At 36.0% G+C, this 23,588-nt stretch overlaps 1 protein-coding gene across 5 annotated transcripts in view; it reads right to left on the minus strand.

The window, feature by feature from the left end:
- GRIA4 (glutamate ionotropic receptor AMPA type subunit 4) overlaps positions 1–23,588 on the minus strand; it is a 520,825-nt gene that overhangs the window by 336,680 nt on the left and 160,557 nt on the right. For all 5 annotated transcript variants that reach the window (XR_004351085.1, XM_032640086.1, XM_032640084.1 and 2 more), the window contains one exon: positions 17,114–17,353. Coding sequence is in view for 4 of the 5 variants with exons in the window: in XM_032640086.1 (XP_032495977.1) it covers positions 17,114–17,353 (240 nt within the window). In the remaining variant the exon portion in view is untranslated. The remainder of the gene's footprint in view (positions 1–17,113; positions 17,354–23,588) is intronic.

A 23,588-nucleotide genomic window follows, 5' to 3' on the forward strand; every position in this document is an offset into this window, starting at 1 on the left:
GTACTGGAACACGAAGAAAATTCTAAAAAGTTTCAAAGAATTAGTATTATTGAGAACACATTTTCTGCTAGAATTCTTTAAGCACTTCACACAAGTGAATTTTATATATCTTAACAAACGTGACACAAGGACAAATGAAACATTTGAATGAGGCTACCTACTCATGAAAGAAATTGAAGCATGGTTTAAAAAGGTTCTTCAAACTTCATGCCCAAATATTTTAAGACAAGTTTTATCAAACTTTTGAGGAAAAGTTAATTTTAACATTAAACAAACACATCCAGAAAAGATAAAAACACATAATATTCTGCAACATATTCTAGAAGGCTAATATAAACCTTGCTACAAAATTCTATTTGTAATTACATGTGTAAAATGACGTGTCATAAAGGGGGTGATGTAGTTTTATTTCCCCTCCACTCCTTCCTGTTGACTTTAATACAGATATATGATTGGAGCTTAAGTAGCCACCATGGACCTTTAAGTGAAGCCACATGTTGAGGATGTCATAGCAACAGTAATAGAAGTCTGATTGCCAGAAGATAATGGGACTTCTATAGCAGTTATATAGTAGTGCCATACTATATGTACTTCATATATATATACATATCTATGCATGTGTAGGGGTATGCATACATATATTGTTATTTTGTATTTGTTATTATTTGTGGCCTAAACTATTCCTATCTAATACAAAACCAAGATAGAAAACAGTTTGTAGTAATTTTCCATTGTACTTTCCTTAGAAATATCACACTTCACACAAGTGTCTCATGAATTATTCTTTCCAAATATATAGGGGAGTCTTCCTGGCAAGTATTTCTAAGGACAATGTACAATTTCTGAATGCTTCTGAAGATTTTAAAGGACAAAAGTGGCATATCTGTGGTCTGTGTTGCAAATAGTTCACCCTTGCAAGTTAACAGATGAGTTTAAGAAGGACAGTACTGGAGCCAAGGAGAGAAGTTGATTGATGCAGGAGAATGAAGAGGGCCTGAGCAAAGGCTTCACTACTCTCCTCCTCAAATTTATCTTCTGTGCACTTACATGGAGGAAGGGATAAATTTGGCATATTTTTATGTGGCACACATTTGGCAGGACTGATGATTGGTTTGAAGAAAAAGGAGCAAGCCTAGCATGCAAGGCAGAGCACTACCTTCTAGGATAGAGAACATATGAAAAGGAACAAGTTTGAGGGGGCAGGTGATAGATTTATTCTTGAAATGCTGAGTTTTTAGATACAAATGGGACACAATAGTTACTATGTAAATGAGTCATACAAGTGAGTATGAGACCATAAGATTCATTCATTCATAATTACTGAGTGTGACTAAATAACTGGTCCAGTCCTTGTTCAGGGAAACTCAGTGAGTAGGACAGAATTCCTGCTATTATAGACCTTAAATAGTCCAATGACAAACGCATAGAATTAAAGAGTTGGAATACCAGGTTGATAGAGATAATACAAAATGTTATGGAAGCACACAGAAGGGGGGTTAACTCATTCGAGGGTAAATGAGTAGAAAAAGACTCCTTGAAGCAAGTTATGCTCAGACCTGAAGGATGAATAGGAATTACTCCAGAGATATGCAATATATGTTTGAGGTTGAGGAAATGGCATTTGCAGAGCTGTCAAGGCAAGAGAGAACTTAGGGCTCAAAATCTTTAGAAAAGCCATTTTCACTGGGGCTTGGTGTTTCAGGGGAAGTGGACCATATAATGATATGGGAGAAGCAACCAAGAGATGGACTGTAAAGCATCATTTAAGGAATTTGAACATTATAAGAAGGGTAATGAAACGTCATAAAATAAATTCTAATCAGGAATGGGGTATATGCAGGTTTGTGTTTAAGAAATTTACAGAGGCAAAGCGGCTGAGGACAGACCCCAGGGGGAAATGCCAGCATTTTAGGAGAAGTTAGAGGAAGTCTACAAAGGAGATGAAAAATAAGAAATCACAAACTTATGCTTCAGTCTGTTTCTTCATCAATTTAACATTTATACCCCAAAATGTCTTATGTATTATGAAGGTTTATGTCTCATAAAATATTCTTATAATAAAAATTGTCTCATAATATAAAATATTATATAAAATATTAACCAAACACCTTTGATTTGTGATTAATAATACTGAAATGATAAATAGGGCTTCCCTGGTGGTACAGTGGTTAAGAATCCGCCTGCCAGTGCAGGAGACACGGGTTCAAGTCCTGGTCTGGGAAGATCCCAGAGCAGCTAAGTCCATGCTCCAGCCACAACTACAGAGCCTGCGCTCTAGAGCCTGCAAGTATAACTACTTAGCCCATGTGCCACAACTACTGAAGCCCATGAGCCTAGAGCCCATGCTCCACAACAAGAGAAACCACTGCAGTGAGAAGCCTGCACACCACAATGAAGAGTAGCCCCCGCTCGCTGTAACTAGAGAAAAGCCCATGCACGACGAAGACCCAATGCAGCCATAAATAAATAAATAAACAAACAAATAAATTTATTAAAAACAATTAAAAATTCTGTTTAAAAAATGATAAATATTTATTGGAGTTTAAGCATAAATTATTATGGTATTAGTATACTACTACCACTAATTGCTACTACTAATAAATATAGTAGCAACAACAAAATAATAGCTATAACTTATATAGTTTATTATATGCCAGGAATTTGATAAGCACTTCATGTATAACTCATAGTGACCCAGTAGATTTGATTATTAATACTATTTTTCAGACTAGAAAACTGAGATCTAACTGTGTTAAGGAACACCTAATAAGTAATACATCTGAGATTTGAATTCAGGCACTTAACACTATGGTCTTAGGACTGTCCTCCACGGACAAAATCTGGGCTATAGAACTGAAAGAATGCTGGAGCTATTTCTGTTTAAACATGCAAAAGATTGTCAAGGCTATCATATATTAAACTAAGGAAGTTATATCTAAGAACTCCTTTCCATTGCTTCAAATAGTAAGTTACTGCTTTCCATAGTCCTGATATCATATGTATTATAACATGGTGAATAAACTCTAAAAACACCATTGAGTAAACTTTACCTCTGACATAAGTTTTATGCTGTAAGGATTTTAACCTTAATTGTGCATTGTCACTAAACGCACATTTTGTTCCATTTTTATAATAGAATGAAAATTAATTGAGACAATGTAAATTATCTTGAGGCACTGTATTCAATCAGAGCTCTAAAAGAAAGATTTTCCCCTCAGATCTTCAAATAAGCAATATTATTTTTAAACAAAGAAGCAGTCAGGAAATTGCAAATCATTTGCAGACTTACTGCTTTTGAAAGTTGTGGGTCACTGAAAAGGTGAAATCATGAGAAAGCTTATGCAGTTTGACCTTTTAGGATAAAAAAAAATTTCTAAAACATTATACTCACATTCCATCAATTTAAGGATTCTCAAGGAATGTGTTCCCTCCCCTTGGTCCTCAGATGTGGCTGAATAACTCTATTGACAGATTCAGCATCTGTTCAGGGCTCTGACACAGCAAAGGCTTTAAAAATTTTTTAATATTTCAAAAAAAGCATTAAAATGGTCACCATGAGGGAAAATTAGAACTCTCTTGGGCTCCCATACATTTATTTTGTAATTTGTTTGTTTAAATTTTGAATTTCCATTGGGCAGGGCATAATCACCTTTCCAGTGAGTAGGGCCTCCAAAGGTCTTATCCAGATCTGTTCTTTTAATACATTACTTATTTATATATTTTATTGAAGTATGCCTGATTTATAATATTATTTTCAGGTGTACAACATAGTGATTCAATATTTTTATAGATTATATTCCTTTTAAAATTATTACAAAATAATAGCTATATTTCCCTGTGCTCTACCATATACCCTTGTTGCTTATTTATTTTGTACATAGTAGTTTGTATCTCTTAACCTTGTATCCCTATCTCGCCCCTTGCCCTTTCTCTGTCTCCACTGGTAACCACAACTTTGTTCTCTATATCTTCAAGTCTATTTCTGTTTTGTTATATGCATTGGTTTGTTTCACTTTTTGTTTTCCATATATAAGTGATAACATTCAGTATTTGTCTTCATCTGACTTATTTCACTAAGCATAATACCCTCTAGGTCCATCCATGTTGTTGCAAATGGCAGAATTCCATCCTTTTTATGGCTGAGTAATATTCCATTAGATTTTCCTTATCCATTCATCTGTTGTTGGATACTTAGGTTGCTTCCATATTTCTGTTATTGTAAATAATTCTGCTGTGAACATTAGAGTGCATGTAATTTTTCAAATTAATATTTTTGTTTTCTTCAGACATATATGCAGCAGTAGAATTGTTAGATCATATGGTAGCTCTATTTTTAGTTTTTTGAGGAATCTTTATACTGTTTTCCATAATGGTGCCCCAATTTATATTCCCACTAACAGTGTACTAGGGTTCCCTTTTCTCCACATCCTCACCAACATTTGTTATTAGTGGAATTTTTGATGAAAGCCTTTCTGACACATGTGAGGTGGTATCTTCTTATGGTTTTGATTTGCATTTCTCTGATGATTAGCAATGTGGAACATTTTTTCATGTGCCTGTTGGCCACCTGTGTGTCTTCTTTGGAAAAATATATATTCAGGTCTTCTGCCCATTTTTTAATTATATCGTTTGCTTTTTTTGATATTGAGTTGTATGAGCTGTTTATATATTTTAGATATTAACCCTGTATTGGTCATATCATTTGCAAATATTTTCTCCCATTCAGTAGGTTGCCCTTTTGTTTTGTTGATGGTTTCCTTTGTTGTGCAAAAGCTTTTAAGTTTAATTAGGTCCCATTTTAAAATTTTTTCTTTTGTTTCTTTTGCCTTAGGAGACAGATCCAAAAAATATAGCTAAGATTTATGTCAAAAAAGTATTCTGCCTATGCATTCTTCTAGGAACCTTATGGTTTCTGGTCTTTAATCCAATTTGAGTTTATTTTTGTATGTTGTGTGAGAAAATGCTCTAATTTCATTCTTTCACATGTAGCTGTCCAGTTTTCCCAGCACCACTTATTGATGAAACAATCTTTGCCCACTAATATTCTTGCCTCCTTTTTTGTAGATTAATTGATCATGTTAGTTTATTTCTGGATTCTCTATTCTGTTCCACTGACCTATGTGTCTACTTTTGTGCCAGTACAATGTTGTTTAGATTACTGTAGCTTTGTAGTATAGTCTGAAGTCAGGGAGCATGATACCTCCAGCTTTGTTCTTTTTTCTCAAGATTGCTTTGGCAATTTGGGGTCTTTTGTGGTTCCATATACATTTTAGGATTATTTGTTCTAGTTCTGCAAAAACTATGGATATTTTTATAGGGATTGCATTAAATCTGTAGATTTCTCTGGGTACTATGGACATTTTAACAATATTAATTCTTCCAGTCTAAGAACACAGGATATCTTTCCATTTCTTTGAATCATTTTCAAATTCCTTCATCAATGTTTTATAGTTTTCAAAGTATAAGTCTTTCACCTCTTTGGTTAACTTTATTCCCAGATATTTTATAATTTTGATTTGATTGTAAATAGGATTTTCCCCCTAATTTCTATTTCTGGTAGTTCTTTATTAGTGTATGGAAAAGTAATGGATATTATAGTATATTAATCATGTATCTTGCAAATTTATTGAACTAATTTATTAGTTCTAATGGTTTTTTGACAGAGACTTTAGGGATTTCTCTATATAGAATCATGTCATCTGCAAATAGTGAGAGTTTACTTCTTACCGTCCAATTTGGATGCCTTTTATTTCTTTTTCTTTTCTGAACATTGTGGCTAAGGCTTCCAATATTACATTAATTAAATAGAAGGAGTGAGAATGGGCTTTTTGTCTTGTTCCTGATTTTAGGGAAAAAAACTTCTATTCTAAATGATAATCTTGCTGGTAGAGTATCCTAGGTTGCAGATTTTTCCCTCTCAGGACTTTGAATATATAATGCAATTGCCTTATGGCCTGAAAAGTTCCAGCAAAAAAATCAGCTAATAGTCTTATGAAGGTTGCCTTGTATATGACTCTTCGTTTTTCTCTTGCTGCCTTTTAGAATTCTATCATTAACTTTTCTCATTTTAATTACATTGTGTCTTGGTGTGAGCTATTTCAGTTCATCTTGTTTGGGTCCCTCTGTGCTTCCTGTACCTGGGTATCTGGTTCCTTCTTTAGGTTTAAGTTTCCACTCATAATTTCAGTAAATACATTTCTGACTCTTCTTTCTCTCTTCTCCTTCTGGGGACCCTATAATGTGAATGTTGGTACAATTCATGCTGTCCCAGAAGTCCCTTAAATTGCTCTCAGTTTAAAAATTTGTTTTTCTTTTTGCTGTCCTGATTGGGTGATTTCCATTAGTTTATCTTCCAGATCAATTGTGCATTCTTCTGTATCAACTAGTTTGCTGTCTTTTTATTTTGTTGATGGTTTCCTTTGTTGTGCAAAAGGAAAAAAGCTTCTAATGTGTTTCTTATTTCAGTTATCACATTGTTCAGTTCTGATGGCTTCTTTTTTATATTTTCTAGTTTCTTGTAAAAATTCTCACAAACTTCCCTATTTCAGTTAACATTCTTATTACTATTCTTTTCCCTAATTCAGTTAGCATCCTTATTACTAATGCTTTGAACTCTTCATCTGGTAAATTATTTATTTCTGCTTTATTAGTTATTTTTCATGGGTTCTTCTTGCTCTTTCAATTGAAACAAATTCCTCTGTTTTCTCATTCTGCTTAACTTTCTCTGTCTGTATGAAATTAGGTGAAACAGTTACCTACTGCAGTCTTGAAGGAGGGAGTCTTTGTGTGGGTGTGTCTGTATACAGTCTGCATGTGCCCAATGACTTTGTTGGTAGAGCTGGATCTGATGTGAACACAAGATATGCCCTTCCCCAGAGTGTGCTGGTAGCTATCACCTTGGAAGGAGGTGGAGCTTGAGATGGAGTGGCTAGGCCAGAGTCACGTGTAGTTGGGGCTTCTCTTCAGCTCAGTGGCCTTCACTACCCTATCTGAGGTACAAGTGGGTCCTAAGTTGCTGAGACATAGGTCCTGAGGGTTAAATCTGAGCTGGCTCCATTCCATTTAAGTGTGTGCTCTACCACCTTCTCGCACCTGCACCCTCACCCCTGAGGGGAGCAGTGCTTGGGCAAGAGGGGCTGGTGTGGGTGGTCCACTTGGGTCTGCACATGGGCTATGGTGGTCCTGCCATAGTTGGAACCCCAGGATGCTTCTGATACACTGCCTCTGTAAACAGCATCATGACTGTCCCTGCCCTGCTCAGATGCAGCTCAGGGTCTAAGCTGCCTTTGTCCTTCCCAGCTGAGATCTCCCCTCAGCGGCAGCAGCCCTCACCCCAATGGGGAGCTGTGTCCTAAGCAACCGGCTTAGGCTGAAGTACATGCAGGGGTTGTCACGGGAAAATGGCCAGTGACCTGGTGCAGTTTCAATCTGCCCTCTCTGCCCTGTTTCAGGAATAAACAAGTGTGTGTGTGCTCCTCAGGAGTGGAGTCTAGGCTCCCCACAGCCCTCCTGTTAGTCCCACTGGCCCTCCAACAAGCCAAACAGACTCGTTCCCCATGTCAGACCCTGGGTCTGGGAGTCCAATATGTGGCTGGAACCACCACTCCCCAGGGAGGATCTCTCCTCTTCCGTGTCCCTTCTTGGGGGTACAAGTCCTAACCTGATTGCTTCTCTTCCGTTCCCACTGGATTCTGTGTGGATCTTTCTTACAACCTTGTTTGTACAGAAGTCTTTCTGCCAGTCTCCAGTTAGGTGCAGTGAGAATTGTTCCATAGGTAGGAGTATTTTATTTTATTTTATTTTTTTTCTGTGGTACGTGGGCCTCTCACTGTTGTGGCCACTCCCGTTGTGGACCACAGGCTCCGGATGCACAGGCTCAGCGGCCATGGCCCACGGAACCAGCTGCTTGGCAGCATGTGGGATCTTCCCGACCGGGCACGAACCCGTGTCCCCTGCATTGGCAGGTGGACTCTCAACCACTGTGCCACCAGGGAAGCCCGGTAGGTGTATTTTTGATGTGCTCTTTGGGGAGGTGAGTTCTGTGTCCTCCTACTCTGCCACCTTGATCTCTTCCCCCCAGAAATGTTCTTAGTTTTTTATTTAGAGACTGAACACTGATGGTGGGGAAAGAAGTGAGAAAGGAAGAACATCCAGACAGGTGATCTGTCAGTCAGTCAACAATATGTGTCTAGTGCCTACTAAGTGGCAACTAAATTGACCCAGCTCAAATATTCATGGAAGGTGCAAATTTATTTTCTCTGCCATCACACACCTTTCAAATGAATGTTTGAGAGGCTGATGGCACCACAAAAGCAACTGTAGGCTTCTGTATTTCATCACAGAATTTCTCCATCCTGTCAACCTACTGCTTATTTTGCTGCTCCTTGCTCTGCTCTCTTCTTTGACTACCCTTGTTTTAGCTTCATGTCATTGTTCTTTGCTAATCTCTGCCTTGTTTGGCAGTCCTATTCTGATTCATTCTCCTTGTTAGATTTCACGACTCTTTCAGCATACAACTTCCAGCATTTGTCCTCAAATCTTTCATTCTATAACCAGGGAAAGTGGGAGGTGACAGAGAGATGTGCACCTCTCTTTGCCTTCTCTCACCAGGGAAAACGGATTAGACACAAACCCTCTTTGTAAAAACACCCACCAATAGTCCTACCTCCCATCCACTCACCCCTTAGTACACTGTTCCCCTTCCTAGCCCATTGTGGTAACAGCCTGTAGAATCTGGGATAATAAGGGCAGGGAATAAACATTGCAGTGACAACCAATGGAGATGCTATGAAGGGAGCAGAGAATGCCTTACCTATTCCTGATTACAGTAGTCCCTGTTATCCGAGGCTTCACTCTCCATTGTTTCAGTAACATTTGGTCAACCATGGTCCAATAATATTAAGTGGAAAAGTGCAGAAATAAACAATTTATGTTTTAAATTGTGTGCCCTTCTGAGATGCGTGAGGAATCTCCCACTGTTCCTGCTCCATTCTGCCTGAGATGTGAATCCTCCCTTTGTCCAGCCATCCTGCACCTTAGTCACTTAGTAGCCGGCTTGGTTATCAGATCAGCCTTCGTGGTATAGCAGTGCTTGTGTTCAAGTCACACTTATTTTACTTCATTTTGGCCCCAAAGCACAAAGGTAGTGATTCTGGCGATCCAGATATACCAAAGAGAAGCCATAAAGTACTTCCTTTAAGTAAAAAGGTGAAAGTTCTTGACTTACTAAGAAAAGAAAAAAAATAGTATGCTGAGGTCACTAAGGTCACTAAGGTCCATGGTTAGAATGAATCTTCTATCCATGAAAGTGTGAAGAAGAAAATGGAAATTTATGCCACACACTGTGCCCAAAAGTTATGGGCACAGTGTGTGGTAAGTGCTCAGTTAAGATAGAAAAGGTATTAAATTTTTACAGTAAGATATTTTTAGAGTAAATATCAGTACATGTTTATAATTTTCTATTTTATTATTAGTTATTGTTATTAATCTCTTCCTGTGCCTAATTTATAAATTAAACTTTATCACTGTAAAAACATAACATATAAAGTGTTCAGTACTATCCATGGTTTCAGGCATCCACTGGGTGTCTTGAAACATATTCTCCATGGATAAGGGGGGACTACTGTACTATTTCTTCCTCAATTACAAGTTAAAATCTCTATAGGAAGCTCCACTGTTATTTTTATACCTGTATTTTCCTTTGCTCTCCCACTGGCCTGGATCCAGCAGGAAGACAGTGATACACTTGAAAGATACAGTTAAGTGTTGTTTTCCTCCTGTTGGAATGGATTTTCCTCACACTTAGCAACTGGCAATAAATAAATATCTGGCATTGTCAGACTGACCATAAAAGTCAGTACGCAAATAAATTTGGATGAGCTATAAAATATAGTCTAAATCCTAATGGGTTCACTATAAACAGTTGCCTGAAAGTTGTCACGGTAGGTTTACAAAAAGGGAACTCTTCTTCATCCTGGTGAGGGTTTTAGACTTAAAGATTTTTTTTTCAGGATTAGAAAATAAGTCGAAAATAGGGCTTAATGTTGTAAAGAATTAAAGATAAATTACTCATCCTTTCTTGGATAATACCCGGTTAGAACCTGAAAGATTCTTACTTCTCCTGAACTTATATGTCAATTAACTCTGTTTTGCTATTGTGTTTGTAATTTTGTTCTTAATAAGAAAAATGGTCCAGAAGCATTTTAAGTGGCACAATTAATGGTAGATGTGTGCTAGCAGAGTATCAGTATGTGTGGTAATTAGGAATTGGAGATGGGGGGAGTGAGGAAAAATAGGTGCTTGTAATTAGCACTGTAGACACTAAGCACTCCAAGTCCAGTTGAGAGGTTGTATAATTACCCCTGATTTTCCCCATCTCACCCCTACCTGAAAGGGATTTCAAAGAAGGAGCAGATATCAGTAATTTTACTTTGGTGTGAATTGAAGTCATTAGGCTCTGTTCCTTAGAGTTATCTGCTCTGTCATCCCTCTATATTATTATGAACTTGACTTTAAAGGGATCCTAGGAGTCCATAACTGGTAATGGATGAGAGAAAGGTTAAGGTTCCCAGTGTGCCTGAAATCATTCACTTTGCCTTCTCTCTCTAGGTTCTGAGGGAAGGCAGAGAAAGAGGGAAAGAGCAATAAAATGAAACAGTATGAGAAAAAAAATAAAGAAAATAATTGGAACTGAACTCAAAAGGAAGATAGGAGAGTTTTCTGGAGTGATTTATACAGGTTTAATTTGGGGGAAATAAAAGAGATATCGAAAGGTATCTCATGCCTCTTCCTTTTCATTTACTCCTTTTTCTATTACTTAGATCTCAACTTTTTTGTAAAAGGATTTAAAGCAGTTTTAAAATAAAAGGTATGCATGCATTGAAACCCAAAAAGCAGAAATAAAATAGGAAGATCTCTCCCCTCCCCATGCAAACATACTCCTCTTTCCATCCCCTCATCACTTGCACTGGCTTTAGCATGGGATAGCAGCATATACATATTATGCCACCTACAGCATTGTTTCCTAGACTTCTCAAAATATGTTGTGCAATGTGTAGAACATATTTTTGTAAAAAATAGTACTAAAAAGAAAAAAAAAAAGACCAAAGGAAACAAGCCAAACTAGCCAAAGTAAAGTTTTATCCTCTATGCTTTGCCAAATATATCTCTCCTAGAAACAATTTACATAATGTTATAATATTTATTAAGATAATGGACACAAGATATTTAGCAACCTGTGAAACATCATTAGCCTGGAAAGCACTAATGTAGGTAAAACACTGAGCAGTAAATGTTAAAGAGAACCAGGATTAAGTAAAATAAGGTCAGTGACAGCCATTGCTTACATTAGACACGAGGTCAAAGTTGCTGGTCATCATAACAGTTTTGAAAAATACCGACAGTGATCATTAGAATTTTAAAAAATGTTAGGTTTATGTCTCATCTTTCCCTTGATCATAAATTCACCTTGTTATCAGTGGTGTTAGAAATGGCCTTAAACACATCATAAATACTTAAAATTCTGGGCAACAGACGCAGGTAAAAAATACGTTATTTTGAAAAGATTTATTGAAAAACAACCATACTTATAAATATTTAAATTAATGTCTCTTTTTCACTTAAGGAAAATGACATATTAATTAAATTTGAAAAAAATTTCAAGATTTTATATAACTGAAAATATTATTTAAATTTTTCTAAATATTTAATTTAATATGTCTAAATTAAAATGTTATTTTTCAGCCTTCTTCATATTTCTTCATCATAATAAAATTGCATTCAATTCAAGTACCATTCTTACAGGAGAATTTTTCATTTTGACTACTCTATGAACTATTTGGTTCATTAAAATATGGTGCCATTAATAAAAAAGAAGTTACATGATTAGTTATTAGAGCTCTAAATTTATTTGATACTATTGTCAATGACTTCATTTGATTAATTCATTTATTTCATATTTATAGTAACCCCTGATAGTATGCCTATCAGGGGTTACTATACTAAACATGAAAGGTATAAATATAAAAAGATATAACAATAACTGGAGAAGGACTTACATTTCTAAGGGAAGAAAAGATATGTAAATGTATAAAAAATGCAGTATGAAAATTACTATAAAAAGGATTATGTGCAGGATGTTCTCTAAGTTCTTTTCTTACATAGTAAAATATAAATCAAGAAGAGATTTGGACATTTCACTCAAAGTGAAATATTGCAGATGAGCTCTGTGGTTAGATACGCTATGTTGTCCAATACAGTAGTTTTTAGGCAAATGTAGTTATTTAAATTAATCAATTAAAGTTAAGCAAAATTTAAAATTCAGTTTCTCAGGTAGATACATAAGTCACATTTTAAATCAGTCAAGAGTATCATATTTATTAACACAAAAATCTTATCAAAGTTTGTGTTTAAATGATGTTTTATAATTGTTTTTCTCAAAAAGGCAATGATCTTTTTGGAAAATAGTTGTGTTCCAAATTAAAATTGTAAAAACATCAAGCTATGCATCAAAGACAAGTTTCCAGTTGTCAAGTAAAGTGTTGTGCACTATTTCCTAATGAAGTCATAGCAAGAGAGTTAATTTATTTTCAGTAGTAGCTTGTTCATTATTGCACTATTAATATTTATCAAGGTACCTGATGAAAACTGAACAAAGTTTTATTAAATGTTAAATGGATAAATGGATACATTGAAAGAATAAATAAATGAACACATTTTTTTTCTTCTTTGAGAGTCAGTCAAACGCACAGAAGCAGGAAGTCATCTGCTGGTAAAGAGATCACTGATGCCACCTACTACTTTTGTTTTCCACCCACAATTTCCAGGGAAGGAATAGAATATTTGGAATACAAAATATCAAGAAACCTTAAAGGTAGTTTGAATGAGCCTTAAAGAAAGTGCTGTTCAACTTTCCTTCCTCCTGCCCCTGTGTCCCCTTTCTCTTTCTTTCTTCCTTCCTTCCTTCCTTTCTTTCTTCCTTCCTTCCTTCCTTCCTTCCTTCCTTCCTTCCTTCCTTCCTTCCTTCCTTCCTTCCTTTCTTTCTTTCTTTCTTTCTTTCTTTCTCTCTGTCTCTCCCTCCCTCTCTCTCTCCCTTCCACCCTCCCTCCCTCCCTTCCTTCCTTCCTTTCTTCAGGTGTGACAAAAATATAGACAGGTTCACACAGCTCATCAACAGCAGACCAGGACTAGAACACAGGTTTTATATCAAAGGAAATAAAGTGTGATTCCTTTTATTGATTGCAATTCAACATTTAAAAACACTACTTAAAGTTATAATAGAGTGAAGCTCTTGTATCTTAAGATATCACTGTATCACTATAGTGATTACAATTTCAGAAATAATTAAGTGGATCAATGAAATAATTTATTCCAAAATAAGAATTTATGAGGCATCAGAAAGTCAGGTTCCACTCAAGTTTATAGAGAAATTCAGGGTCATATTAAGGCAGCTACTTAGAACAGGAAAAAATGTTTAGATGAGCAATTCATGATCACAGTAGAGGGTTAGAGAAAAGTACTAAAATGTACCATACTATCTTATTTCTTTACACTTCGTTTTTGCATTATATTTAAATATTCTGACCTTTAATGTTGATGTGTGTTCTTTTAATTACTCATGATGTGAAAATATGGATGACTCTTAGACAACTATATTTATGACAGAAGTTAATCATACTTTCATAACTGTGGTTCACACCTCAGTTGGTGATAGTGATACATAATTTTAAACACTGTATCTAAGAGGAGGTAAATTGGGCTTGTTATCCTAAATTCATAAAATGAGCACAATAATTTCAAAGAGGGAAAATTATTCTCGTCTTTTGCAAGTACTTACGTAAGACCCAGAATATTGAGAAAAATGGTAGTATCATGGCAGAGTGAGCCATCTGAACATAAGAAACAGCCATTTTCCTGACATGTTATTTTTCATTCATGCAATTACCACTTGGAATAAAGGTGTATACTCTGTGATTTTTTAAAAATTTATTTATTTGTCTGCATCGGGTCTTAGCTATGGCACACAGGATCTTCGTTGAGGCAGGCAGGATCTTTTTTGTGATGTGGGCTCTTCATTGTGGCATGTGGGCTTCTCTCTAGTTGTGGCATATGGGTTTTCTCTTCTCTAGTTGTGGCATGTGGGCTCCAGAGAGCATGGGCTCTGTAGTTTGCAGCACGTGGGCTCTCTAGTTGAAGCATGAGAGCTCAGTAGTTGTGGCACGTGAGCTTAGTTGCCCCGCAGCAGGTGGGATCTTAGTTCCCCGACCAGGGATCAACCCGCATCCCCTGCATTGGAAGGTGGATTCTTTATCACTGGACCACCAGGGAAGTCCCTAAAGGTGTATACTTTGATGTTGGATCGAATTACTATAATAAAAGGCAATTCAAAGGACTAGCTATTAATCCCAAAGTAAGTATTGGAGAGAACTAAGAAATACTAGAGAGTGACTTACATCAACTGGTTAAAAGTAACCAGTTAAATTCTAGGGTGATGACAGGAGAAAGTAGGCTTTTGTGCAGCAAGTTAATAGGTAGAGTAAAAGTTACAGGATGCCTTATTAGAAGAAATAGTGCTGGTACCATGATGAGTTTAAGCCTTTGAAGGCAGAAATTTAACCAGGAGAAAGAATCTTTAAATAACCAAGTATTGTCTGCTTATACTAAAGAGATCCCATGGTAAATAGTAATGGGAGGTGGCCCAAGTTTGGATCATCTGACTTGTTATGCAAGAGTGAGGATGCTAAAAAGTACAAACTGGTGCAAAAGCAAATCATTAATTTTAATCCCTGTTTGGTGGGGAGGCTGATGCATGAATGCCTAGAATCCTCTCCTTGCCAAAGACTGGTTTGCACGAGGGCAGAGGAAAGTGAGACAGGTCCCACTGGTATTTCAATGAGACCAGGATGCCATAAGATAAGGATCTTCTGCCCAAAGTGGCAAACTGAGCTGTGTCATAACAAGCCACAGGAAGAACCATCTCATCCATACTCCAGTATATGTTTCTTGACATTATGATTCAATTTTTTAAGCACTTAAAATCAATTTTATTGAAGTAGAATTTTTTTTTCACTTGACACTCATATTTTGTAATTGATGAACTTACATTGGTACGTTATTACCCAAAGTCCTAGTTTACACTAGGGTTCATCTTTGGTTTTATACATTCTATGGGTTTGGAAAAATGTATAGTGACATGCATCCACCATTATAATATTACACAGAACTGTTTCACTGCCCTAAAAATCCTCTGTGCTCCACCTATTGATCCCTTCTTCCCCTTCACTCCTGGAAACCACTGATCTTTTTATTGTCTCATAGTTTGTCCTTTCCCAGAATGTCATATGGTTGGAATAATGCAATATTGTATCCTTTTCAGAATGTCTTCTTTCACTTAGTTATATGCATTTAAGTTTCCTCCATGTCTTTTTATGTCTTGATATCTCATTTCTTTTCAGTTCTGAATTGTCTAAATGTATCACTGTTTAATCATCCCTTCACCTACTGAAGGACATCATGGTTGCTTCTAAGTTTTGGCTATTATGAATAAAGCTGTTATAAACATCTGTGTGAAGGTTTCTGTGTGGTTTGGGTGAAAACACCAAGGAGCATGATTGCTGGATCATATAGTGAGACTAAATCTAGTTTTGTAAGAAACCGCCAAATAGTCTTACAAAGTGGCTGCACCATTTTACATTCCCCCCAACAATGAATGAAAGTTCCTGTTACTCCACTTCCTAACCACCATTTGATGTTGTCAGTGATCTAAATTTTTTCCATTCTGATAGACATGTAGTAGTATCTCGTTGTTTTAATTTGCATTATGATTCAATTCTCAGTGTCCTCTAGCTTAAGAATATTTCCAAAAGTTAGAAGTGAGCAGAGTGATAATGTCTCTAATCTGTAATACATTCTCTAGGATGCTTTGGATTGTTAGCTATTGGAAAATGATACCATGAGATATAGATAGGCTCCCAAATTCCAAAATGAGAATTAGAGTATGCTACAACCATGAAGAAAATACACTGATGATATTAAATTTTCTGAGCTTGTTTCCAAATGGTAAATTTACCTAGAATGCCAATATAAGCAAAGGACTATCATTGGTGTGAAATCTTATATGACTTACATTTCCATCTAATTAAATATGTAAATATAAATGAGAAATATGAATTCATTTAATAAGTTTTTGTCTCAATATAGGATTCTGAATATTTGGATTTTGAAGATAATTATATCTTCAAATGATTTATTTTGTTTATTGTTTTTATATTTATTGTTTTACTCACTTCACAGGTAAACTTTTACTAAGCATGTTCTTGAAATGTTACCTGTTTGAACTTTTACCATAACTTCTTGTCTGCTCCTAAATCTTACACTTTAAGGAAAAAGAACTGAAAACAAAACCCCACAGGTGATTCCCTGATGTTTATTTTGAAACATAATATGTTGCTATATTCTGGTCACTAAATAAAAAGCAGAACTGAACAAAAATTGGAATTCCTTAAGTTATGTCTCCAACCGAAAGTCAAAGTATACCAACATTGTACAGAACTGTATGGATTGCCAATAATTTAGTGTTAGTTATCCACCTTGTTTCTCCAACACATGGATCATACCACTTATTAATCTTTACAGACTGATAGGTAAAGACAAAGTGAAAGGTTGCCAGCAAGCAGAAGCCTTACCACCAAATCTTTATTCTCATTATCATGACCCTTCAATTACTCATTTAACATTTTATATTTCAAACTCAATGCTGTGCCTCAACCTGATACTATTTAAAAATCTTCCAAATCATGAAATAATTTGCATTTGAGATAAAGGACATACATATTTTATGACTGCACCTGAAATATCATCATGGAAATTTTAAAAAATTATCTATTTTAATTTCAACTAAAGAGCATGGTTTGCTCTAGTAACCTTGTGAATTTGAACTTCATTTAATTAAAAATTTTTCCCCAGAGTCAAGATAAAAGCACTGAGAATACACATTGACCATTTTCTGATTTTAGCCACATTAGGGATCAAAATATTTTTCTCATACAAGTGATACAAAGTCATTTCAGATAGCAAATTAGAGTTGTACTTATGTAGATGTGGAATTGCGACTTACCCCTGTCTGTGTCATACAGGAAGACAAAACAGTTCCATTCATAGTGATCCAGCAGACTCAAGAGTGCTCCTCGTAAGGAAGGCCTTAGCTGCAGCACAAACTGGCTCTCCCCCTCAGTAGGGAAACTTGGTGTGATGAGGGAGATGTGTAAGGCGCTGCAGAATGAGGTCAAGGTATGTACTGACCTCTTATCATAGAGTCCAAAAATGGCAAATACTCCTCTAGAATACTGGGAACAGACTGAAACAAAAACAAACAAAAAAAAACCGTAAACTATTAGTACACTCTAAAACTGTTGACTACACATCTATAGTTTATGAAACAAACAAAATCTCTGAGTCATTGATATGTCAGGAATATAATATAAGGAAAGAATAAAAGTGAAGTGTGCAATTATTTGTATAATCAATTAGTGAAATGTTAAGCTTGTCCTCAAAGCCCTGCACTACATGAGATAACAAGGGGTTTTCTCAAGAAACCAATTTGAATTAAGAAAATTTTGACTAAAATGAAGTAATATATAACATTCCACGATAATGTGACAAATCCTATGCTAGAGACTTTTAGGGGTGACCATAAGAAGCCTAGGGTGTTGGGTAATCTAGAGGTATTTATCTTAGGAGTAGTTCCTTGTGAAACAAAGAAATTAGATTTTTCTTTGTTAAAGCGGCTATAGTTTCTTGAAAAAAATTAACTGTCCTGATAACATTTATATCTATATTCTATATCTGGGTTTTAGGAAATTATGAAGCATAATTAAATAAGATAAATTAATAAAATCTGGAGGTATTTTGTTTATTCTTTTTATTGTGCCTCTTGAAACTGGAGAGAGAGTCTAAGAAATTTAATTAAATAAGAAGAAGGTAACAATTAACAGAAAATAAATTGCTACTGGTTTTCTTTAGATGATGTGCTGTAAGAGATACACACATGTTCTGGAAAAACTAAAGCCCAATTAAGGGACCAGAGTTTACATTCATAAAAAAAAAGACTAAGAATTGACATTAAGATATAGGGGAAGCTTACCTGGCTCTTTGGTGGGGCTAATGGCAGACACTGGGAGGGCTCACGCCAAGTAGTACTTCCCAGAACTTCTGCTGCCAGTGTCCTTGTCCCTGCAGTGAGCCACAGTCACCCCCCCATCTGCAGGAGACCCTTGAGCACTAGCAGCCAAGTGGCTGACAGAGTCTTGGTGCTCCAGCGGGGTGTCAGGCCTGAGCCCCTTAGGTGGGAAAGCCAAGTTCAAAACATTGGTTCACCAGAGACCTCCAGGTCCCACATAATATCAAATGGTGAAAACACTCCCAGAGATCTCCATATCAACACTAAGACCCAGCTCCACTCAACGACTAACAAGCTACATGGCTGCACAACCCATGCCAAACAACTAGCAAGACAGGAACACAACCCCACCCATTAGCAGATAGACTGCCTAAAATCATAATAAATTCACAGACACCCCAAAGCACTGTGCCAGACATGGTCCTGCCCACCAGAAGACAAGATCCAGCCTCATCCACCAGAACACAGGCATCAGTCCTCTCCACCAGGAGTCTATACAACCCACTGAACCAACCTTAGCCACTGGGGGCAGACACCAAAAACAATGAGAACTACGAACCTGAAGCCTGTGAAAAGGAGACCCCAAATGCAGTAAGTTAAGCAGAATGAGAAGACAGAGAAATACACAGCAGATGAAGGAGCAAGGTAAAAACCCACCAGACCAAACAAATGAGGAGGAAATAGGCAGTCTACCTGAAAAATAATTCAGAATAATGATAGTAAAGATGATCCAAAATCTTGGATACAGAAGGAAGAAAATACAAGAAATGTTTAACAGGGACCTAGAAGAACTAAAGAGCAAACAAAAAATGATGAACAACACAATAGATGAAAATAAAAATACTCTAGAAGGAATTAATAGCAGAATAACTGAGGCAGAAGAATGAATAAGTGACCTGTAAGATAAAATAGTGGAAATAACTACAACAGAGCAGAATAAAGAAAAAAGAAGGAAAAGACTTGAGAACAGTCTCAGAGACCTTTGGGACAACATTTAATGCACCAACCTTCGAATTATAGGGGTCCCAGAAGAAGAATTGAAAAAGAAAGGGACCGAGAAAATAGTTGAAGAGATTATAGTTGAAAACATCCCTAATATGGGAAAGGAAATAGTCAATCAAGTACAGGAAGCACAGAGAGTCCCATACAGGATAAATCCATGGAGAAACATGGCAAGACACATATTAAACTATCAAAAATTAAATTGAAAGAAAAAAATATTAAAAGCAGCAAGGGAAAAGCAACAAATAACATACGAGGGAACCCCTATATGGTTAACAGCTGAATTCTCAGAAGAAATTCTGCAAGCCAGAAGGGTGTGGCAGGACATATTTAAAGTGATGAAAGGGAAAAACCTACAATTAAGATTACTCTACCCAGTAAGGATCTGATTCAGGTTCGATGGAGAAATTAAAAACTTTACAGAAAAGCAAAAGCTAAGAGAATTCAGCACCACCAAACCAGCTTTACAGCAAACAGTAAAGGAACTTCTCTAGGCAGGAAACACAAGAGAAGGAGTGGACCTGCAATAACAAACCCAAAACAATTAAGAAAATGGTAATAGGAACATACATATTGCTCATTACCTTAAATGTAAATAGATTAAGCGCTCCAACCAAAAGATATAGACTAGCTGAATGGATACAAAAACAAGACCTGTATGTATGCTGTCTACAAGAGACCCATTTCATACCTAGGGAAACATACAGACTGAAAGTGAGGGGATGGAAAAAGATATTTCTGCAAAAGGAAATCAAAAGAAAGCTGGAGTAGCAATTTTCATATCAGACAAAATAGACTTTAATATAAAGAATGTTATAAGAGACAAAGAAGGACACTACATAATGATCAGGGATGAAACCAAGAAGAAGATATAACAATTGTAAATATTAATGCACTCAACATAGGAGCACCTCAATATATAAGGCAAATGCTAACAGCCATAAAAGGGGAAATTGACAGTAACAGAGTCATAGTAGGGGAATTAACACCCCACTTTCAGCAATGGACAGATCATCCAAAATGAAAATAAATAAGGAAACACAAGCTTTAAATGATACATTAAACAAGATGGACTTAACTGGTATTTATAGGACATTCCAACCAAAAACAACAGAGTACACTTTCTTCTCAAGTGATCATGGAACATTCTCCAGGATAGATCATATCTTGGTTCACAAATCAAGTCTTGGTAAATTTAAGAAAATTGAAATCATATCAAATATCTTTTCAGACCACCACACTATGAGGCTAGATATTAATTACAGGAAAATATCTGTAAGAAGTACAAGCACATGGAGGTTAAATAATACACTACTAAATAACCAAGAAATCACTGAAGAAATCAGAGGAAATAAAAAAATACCTGGAAACAAATGACAATGAAAACACGATGACCCAAAACTTATGGGATGCAGCAAAAGCAGTTCTAAGAGAGAAGTTTATAGCAATACAATCCTAACTCAGGAAACAAAAACATCTCAAATGAACAACCTAATCTTACATTAAAGCAATAAGAGAAATAAGAACAAAAAAACCCCCAAAGTTAACAGAAGGAAAGAAATCATAAAGAACTGATCAGAAATAAATGAAAAAGATATGAAGGAAACAGTAGCAAAGATCAATAAAACTAAAAGCTGGTTCTTTGAGAAGATAAACAAAATTGATAAACCATTAACTAAACTCATCAAGAAAAAAGGGAAAAGACTCAAATCAATAGAATTAGAAATGAAAAAGGAGAAGTAGCAACTGACACTGCAGGAATACAAAGTATCATGAGAGATTACTACAAGCAAAGATAGGCCCAAAAATGGACAACCTGGAAGAAGTGGACAAATTATTAGAAAAGCATAACCTCCCGAGACTGAACCAGGAAGAAATAGAAAATATGAACAGACCAATCACAAGCACTGAAATTGAAACTGTGATTAAAAACCTTCCCACAAATAAAAGCCCAGAAACAGATGGCTTCAGAGGTGAATTCTATCAAACATTTAGAGAAGAGCTAACACCTATCCTTCTCAAACTGTTCCAAAATACAGCAGAGGGAGGAACACATCCAAACTCATTCTAGGAGGCCACCAGCACCCTGATACCAAAACCAGACAAAGATAACACAAAAAGAGAAAACTATAGGCCAATAACACTGATGAATATACATGCAAAAATCCTCAACAAAATACTAGCAAACCAAATCCAACAACACATGAAAAGGATCATACACCATGATGAAATGGGATTTATCCCAGGAATGCAAGGATTCTTCAGTATACACAAGTCAATCAAAGTGATATACCATATTATCATACTGAAGGATAAAAACCATATGATAATCTCAGTAGAGGCAGAAAAACATTTGACAAAATTCAACACCCATTTATGAAAGAAACTCTCTGAAAAGTAGGTATAGAGGGAACTTACCTCAACATAATAAAGGACATATATGACAAACCCACAGCCAACATCGTCCTCAATGGTGAAAAACTGAAGCCATTTCCACTAACATCAGGAACAAGACAAGGTTGCCCACTCTCACCACTATTATTCAACATAGTTTTGGAAGCTTTAGTCACAACAATCAGAGAAGAAAAAGAAATGAAAGGAATCCAAATATGAAGGGAAGAAGTAAAACTGTCACTGTTTGCAGATGACCTGGTACTATACATAGAGAATCCTAAAGATGCCACTGGAAAACTACTAGAGCTAATCAATGAATTTGGTAATGTAGCAGGATACAAAATTAATGCACAGAAATATATGGCATTCCTATACACTAATGATAAAAAATGTGAAATAGAAATTGAGACACTCCCATTTACCACTGCAACAAAAAGAATAAAATACCTAAGAATAAACCTACTTAAGGAGACAAAAGACCTGTATGAAGAAAACTATAAGACACTGATGACAGAAACTAAAAATCATACAAACAGATGAAGAGCTATATCATGTTCGTGGATTGGAAGAAGGAACATTGTGAAAATGACTACACTACCCAAAATAATCTACTGATTCAATTTAATCCCTATCAAAGCACCACTGGCATTTTTCACAGAACTAGAGCAAAAATTTCACAATTTGTATGGAAACACAGAAGACCCTGAATAGCCAAAGAAATCTTGAGAAAGAAAAATGGAACTGGAGGCATCAGGCTCCCTGACTTCAAAATATACTACAAAGCTACAGTAATCAAGACAGTATGCTACTGGCACAAAAACAGAAATATAGATCAATGGAACAGGATAGGAAGCCCAGAGATCAACCCACACACATATAGTCACCTTATCTTTGATAAAGGGGGCAAGAATATACAACAGAGAAAAGGCAGCCTCTTCAATAAGCGGTGTTGGGAAAACTGGACAGCTACATGTAAAATAATGAAATTAGAACACTCCCTAACAACATACACAAAAATAAATTTAAAATGGATTAAAGATCTAATTGTAAGGCCAGACATGATAAAACTCTTAGAGGAAAACTTAGGCAGAACACTCTGTGACATAACTTACAGCAAGATCCTTTTTGACCCACCTCCTACATAAATGGAAATAAAAATAAACAAATGGTACCTAATGAAACTTAAAAGCTTCTGCACAGTGAAGGAAAACATAAACAAGATGAAAAGAAAACCCTCATAATGGGAGAAAATATTTGCAAATGAAGCAACTGACAAAGGATTAATCTCCAAAATATACAACCAGCTCATGCAGCTCAATATCAAAAAAACAAACAATCCAATCCAAAAATGGGCAGAAGACCTAAATAAACATTTTTCCAAAGAAGATATACAGATTGCCAACAAACACATGAAAGGATGCTCAACATCACTAATCATTAGAGAAATGCAAATCAAAACTACAATGAGGTATCACCTCACACCAGACAGAATGGCCATCATCAAAAAATCTACAAACAATAAATGCTGGAGAGGGTGTGGAGAAAAGGGAAACCTCTTGCACTTTTGGTGGGAATGTAAATTGATACAGCCACTATGGAGAACAGTATGGAGGTTCCTTAGAATACTAAAAGTAGAACTACCATATGACCCAGCAATCCCACTACTGTGCATACACCCTGAGAAAACCATAATTCAAAAAGAGTCATGTATCACAATGTTCTTTGAGGCACTATTTATGATAGCCAGGAGAGGGAAGCAACATAAGTGTCCATTGACTGATGAGTGGATAAAGAAGATGTGGCACATATATACAATGGAATATTACTCAGCCATAGAAAGAAATGAAATTGAGTTTTTTGTAGTGAGGTGGATGGACCTAGAGAGTGTTGTATAGAGTGAAGTAAGTCAGAAAGAGAAAAATAAATACTGTATGCTAACACATACGTATGGAATCTAAAAAAAATAAAAAGAGTTTCTGAAGAGCTTAGGGGCAGGACAAAAATAAAGATGTAGACA

The sequence above is a fragment of the Phocoena sinus genome, chromosome 8 (genome assembly GCF_008692025.1).
Source record: "Phocoena sinus isolate mPhoSin1 chromosome 8, mPhoSin1.pri, whole genome shotgun sequence".
NCBI classification, from domain to species: Eukaryota; Metazoa; Chordata; class Mammalia; order Artiodactyla; family Phocoenidae; genus Phocoena; species Phocoena sinus.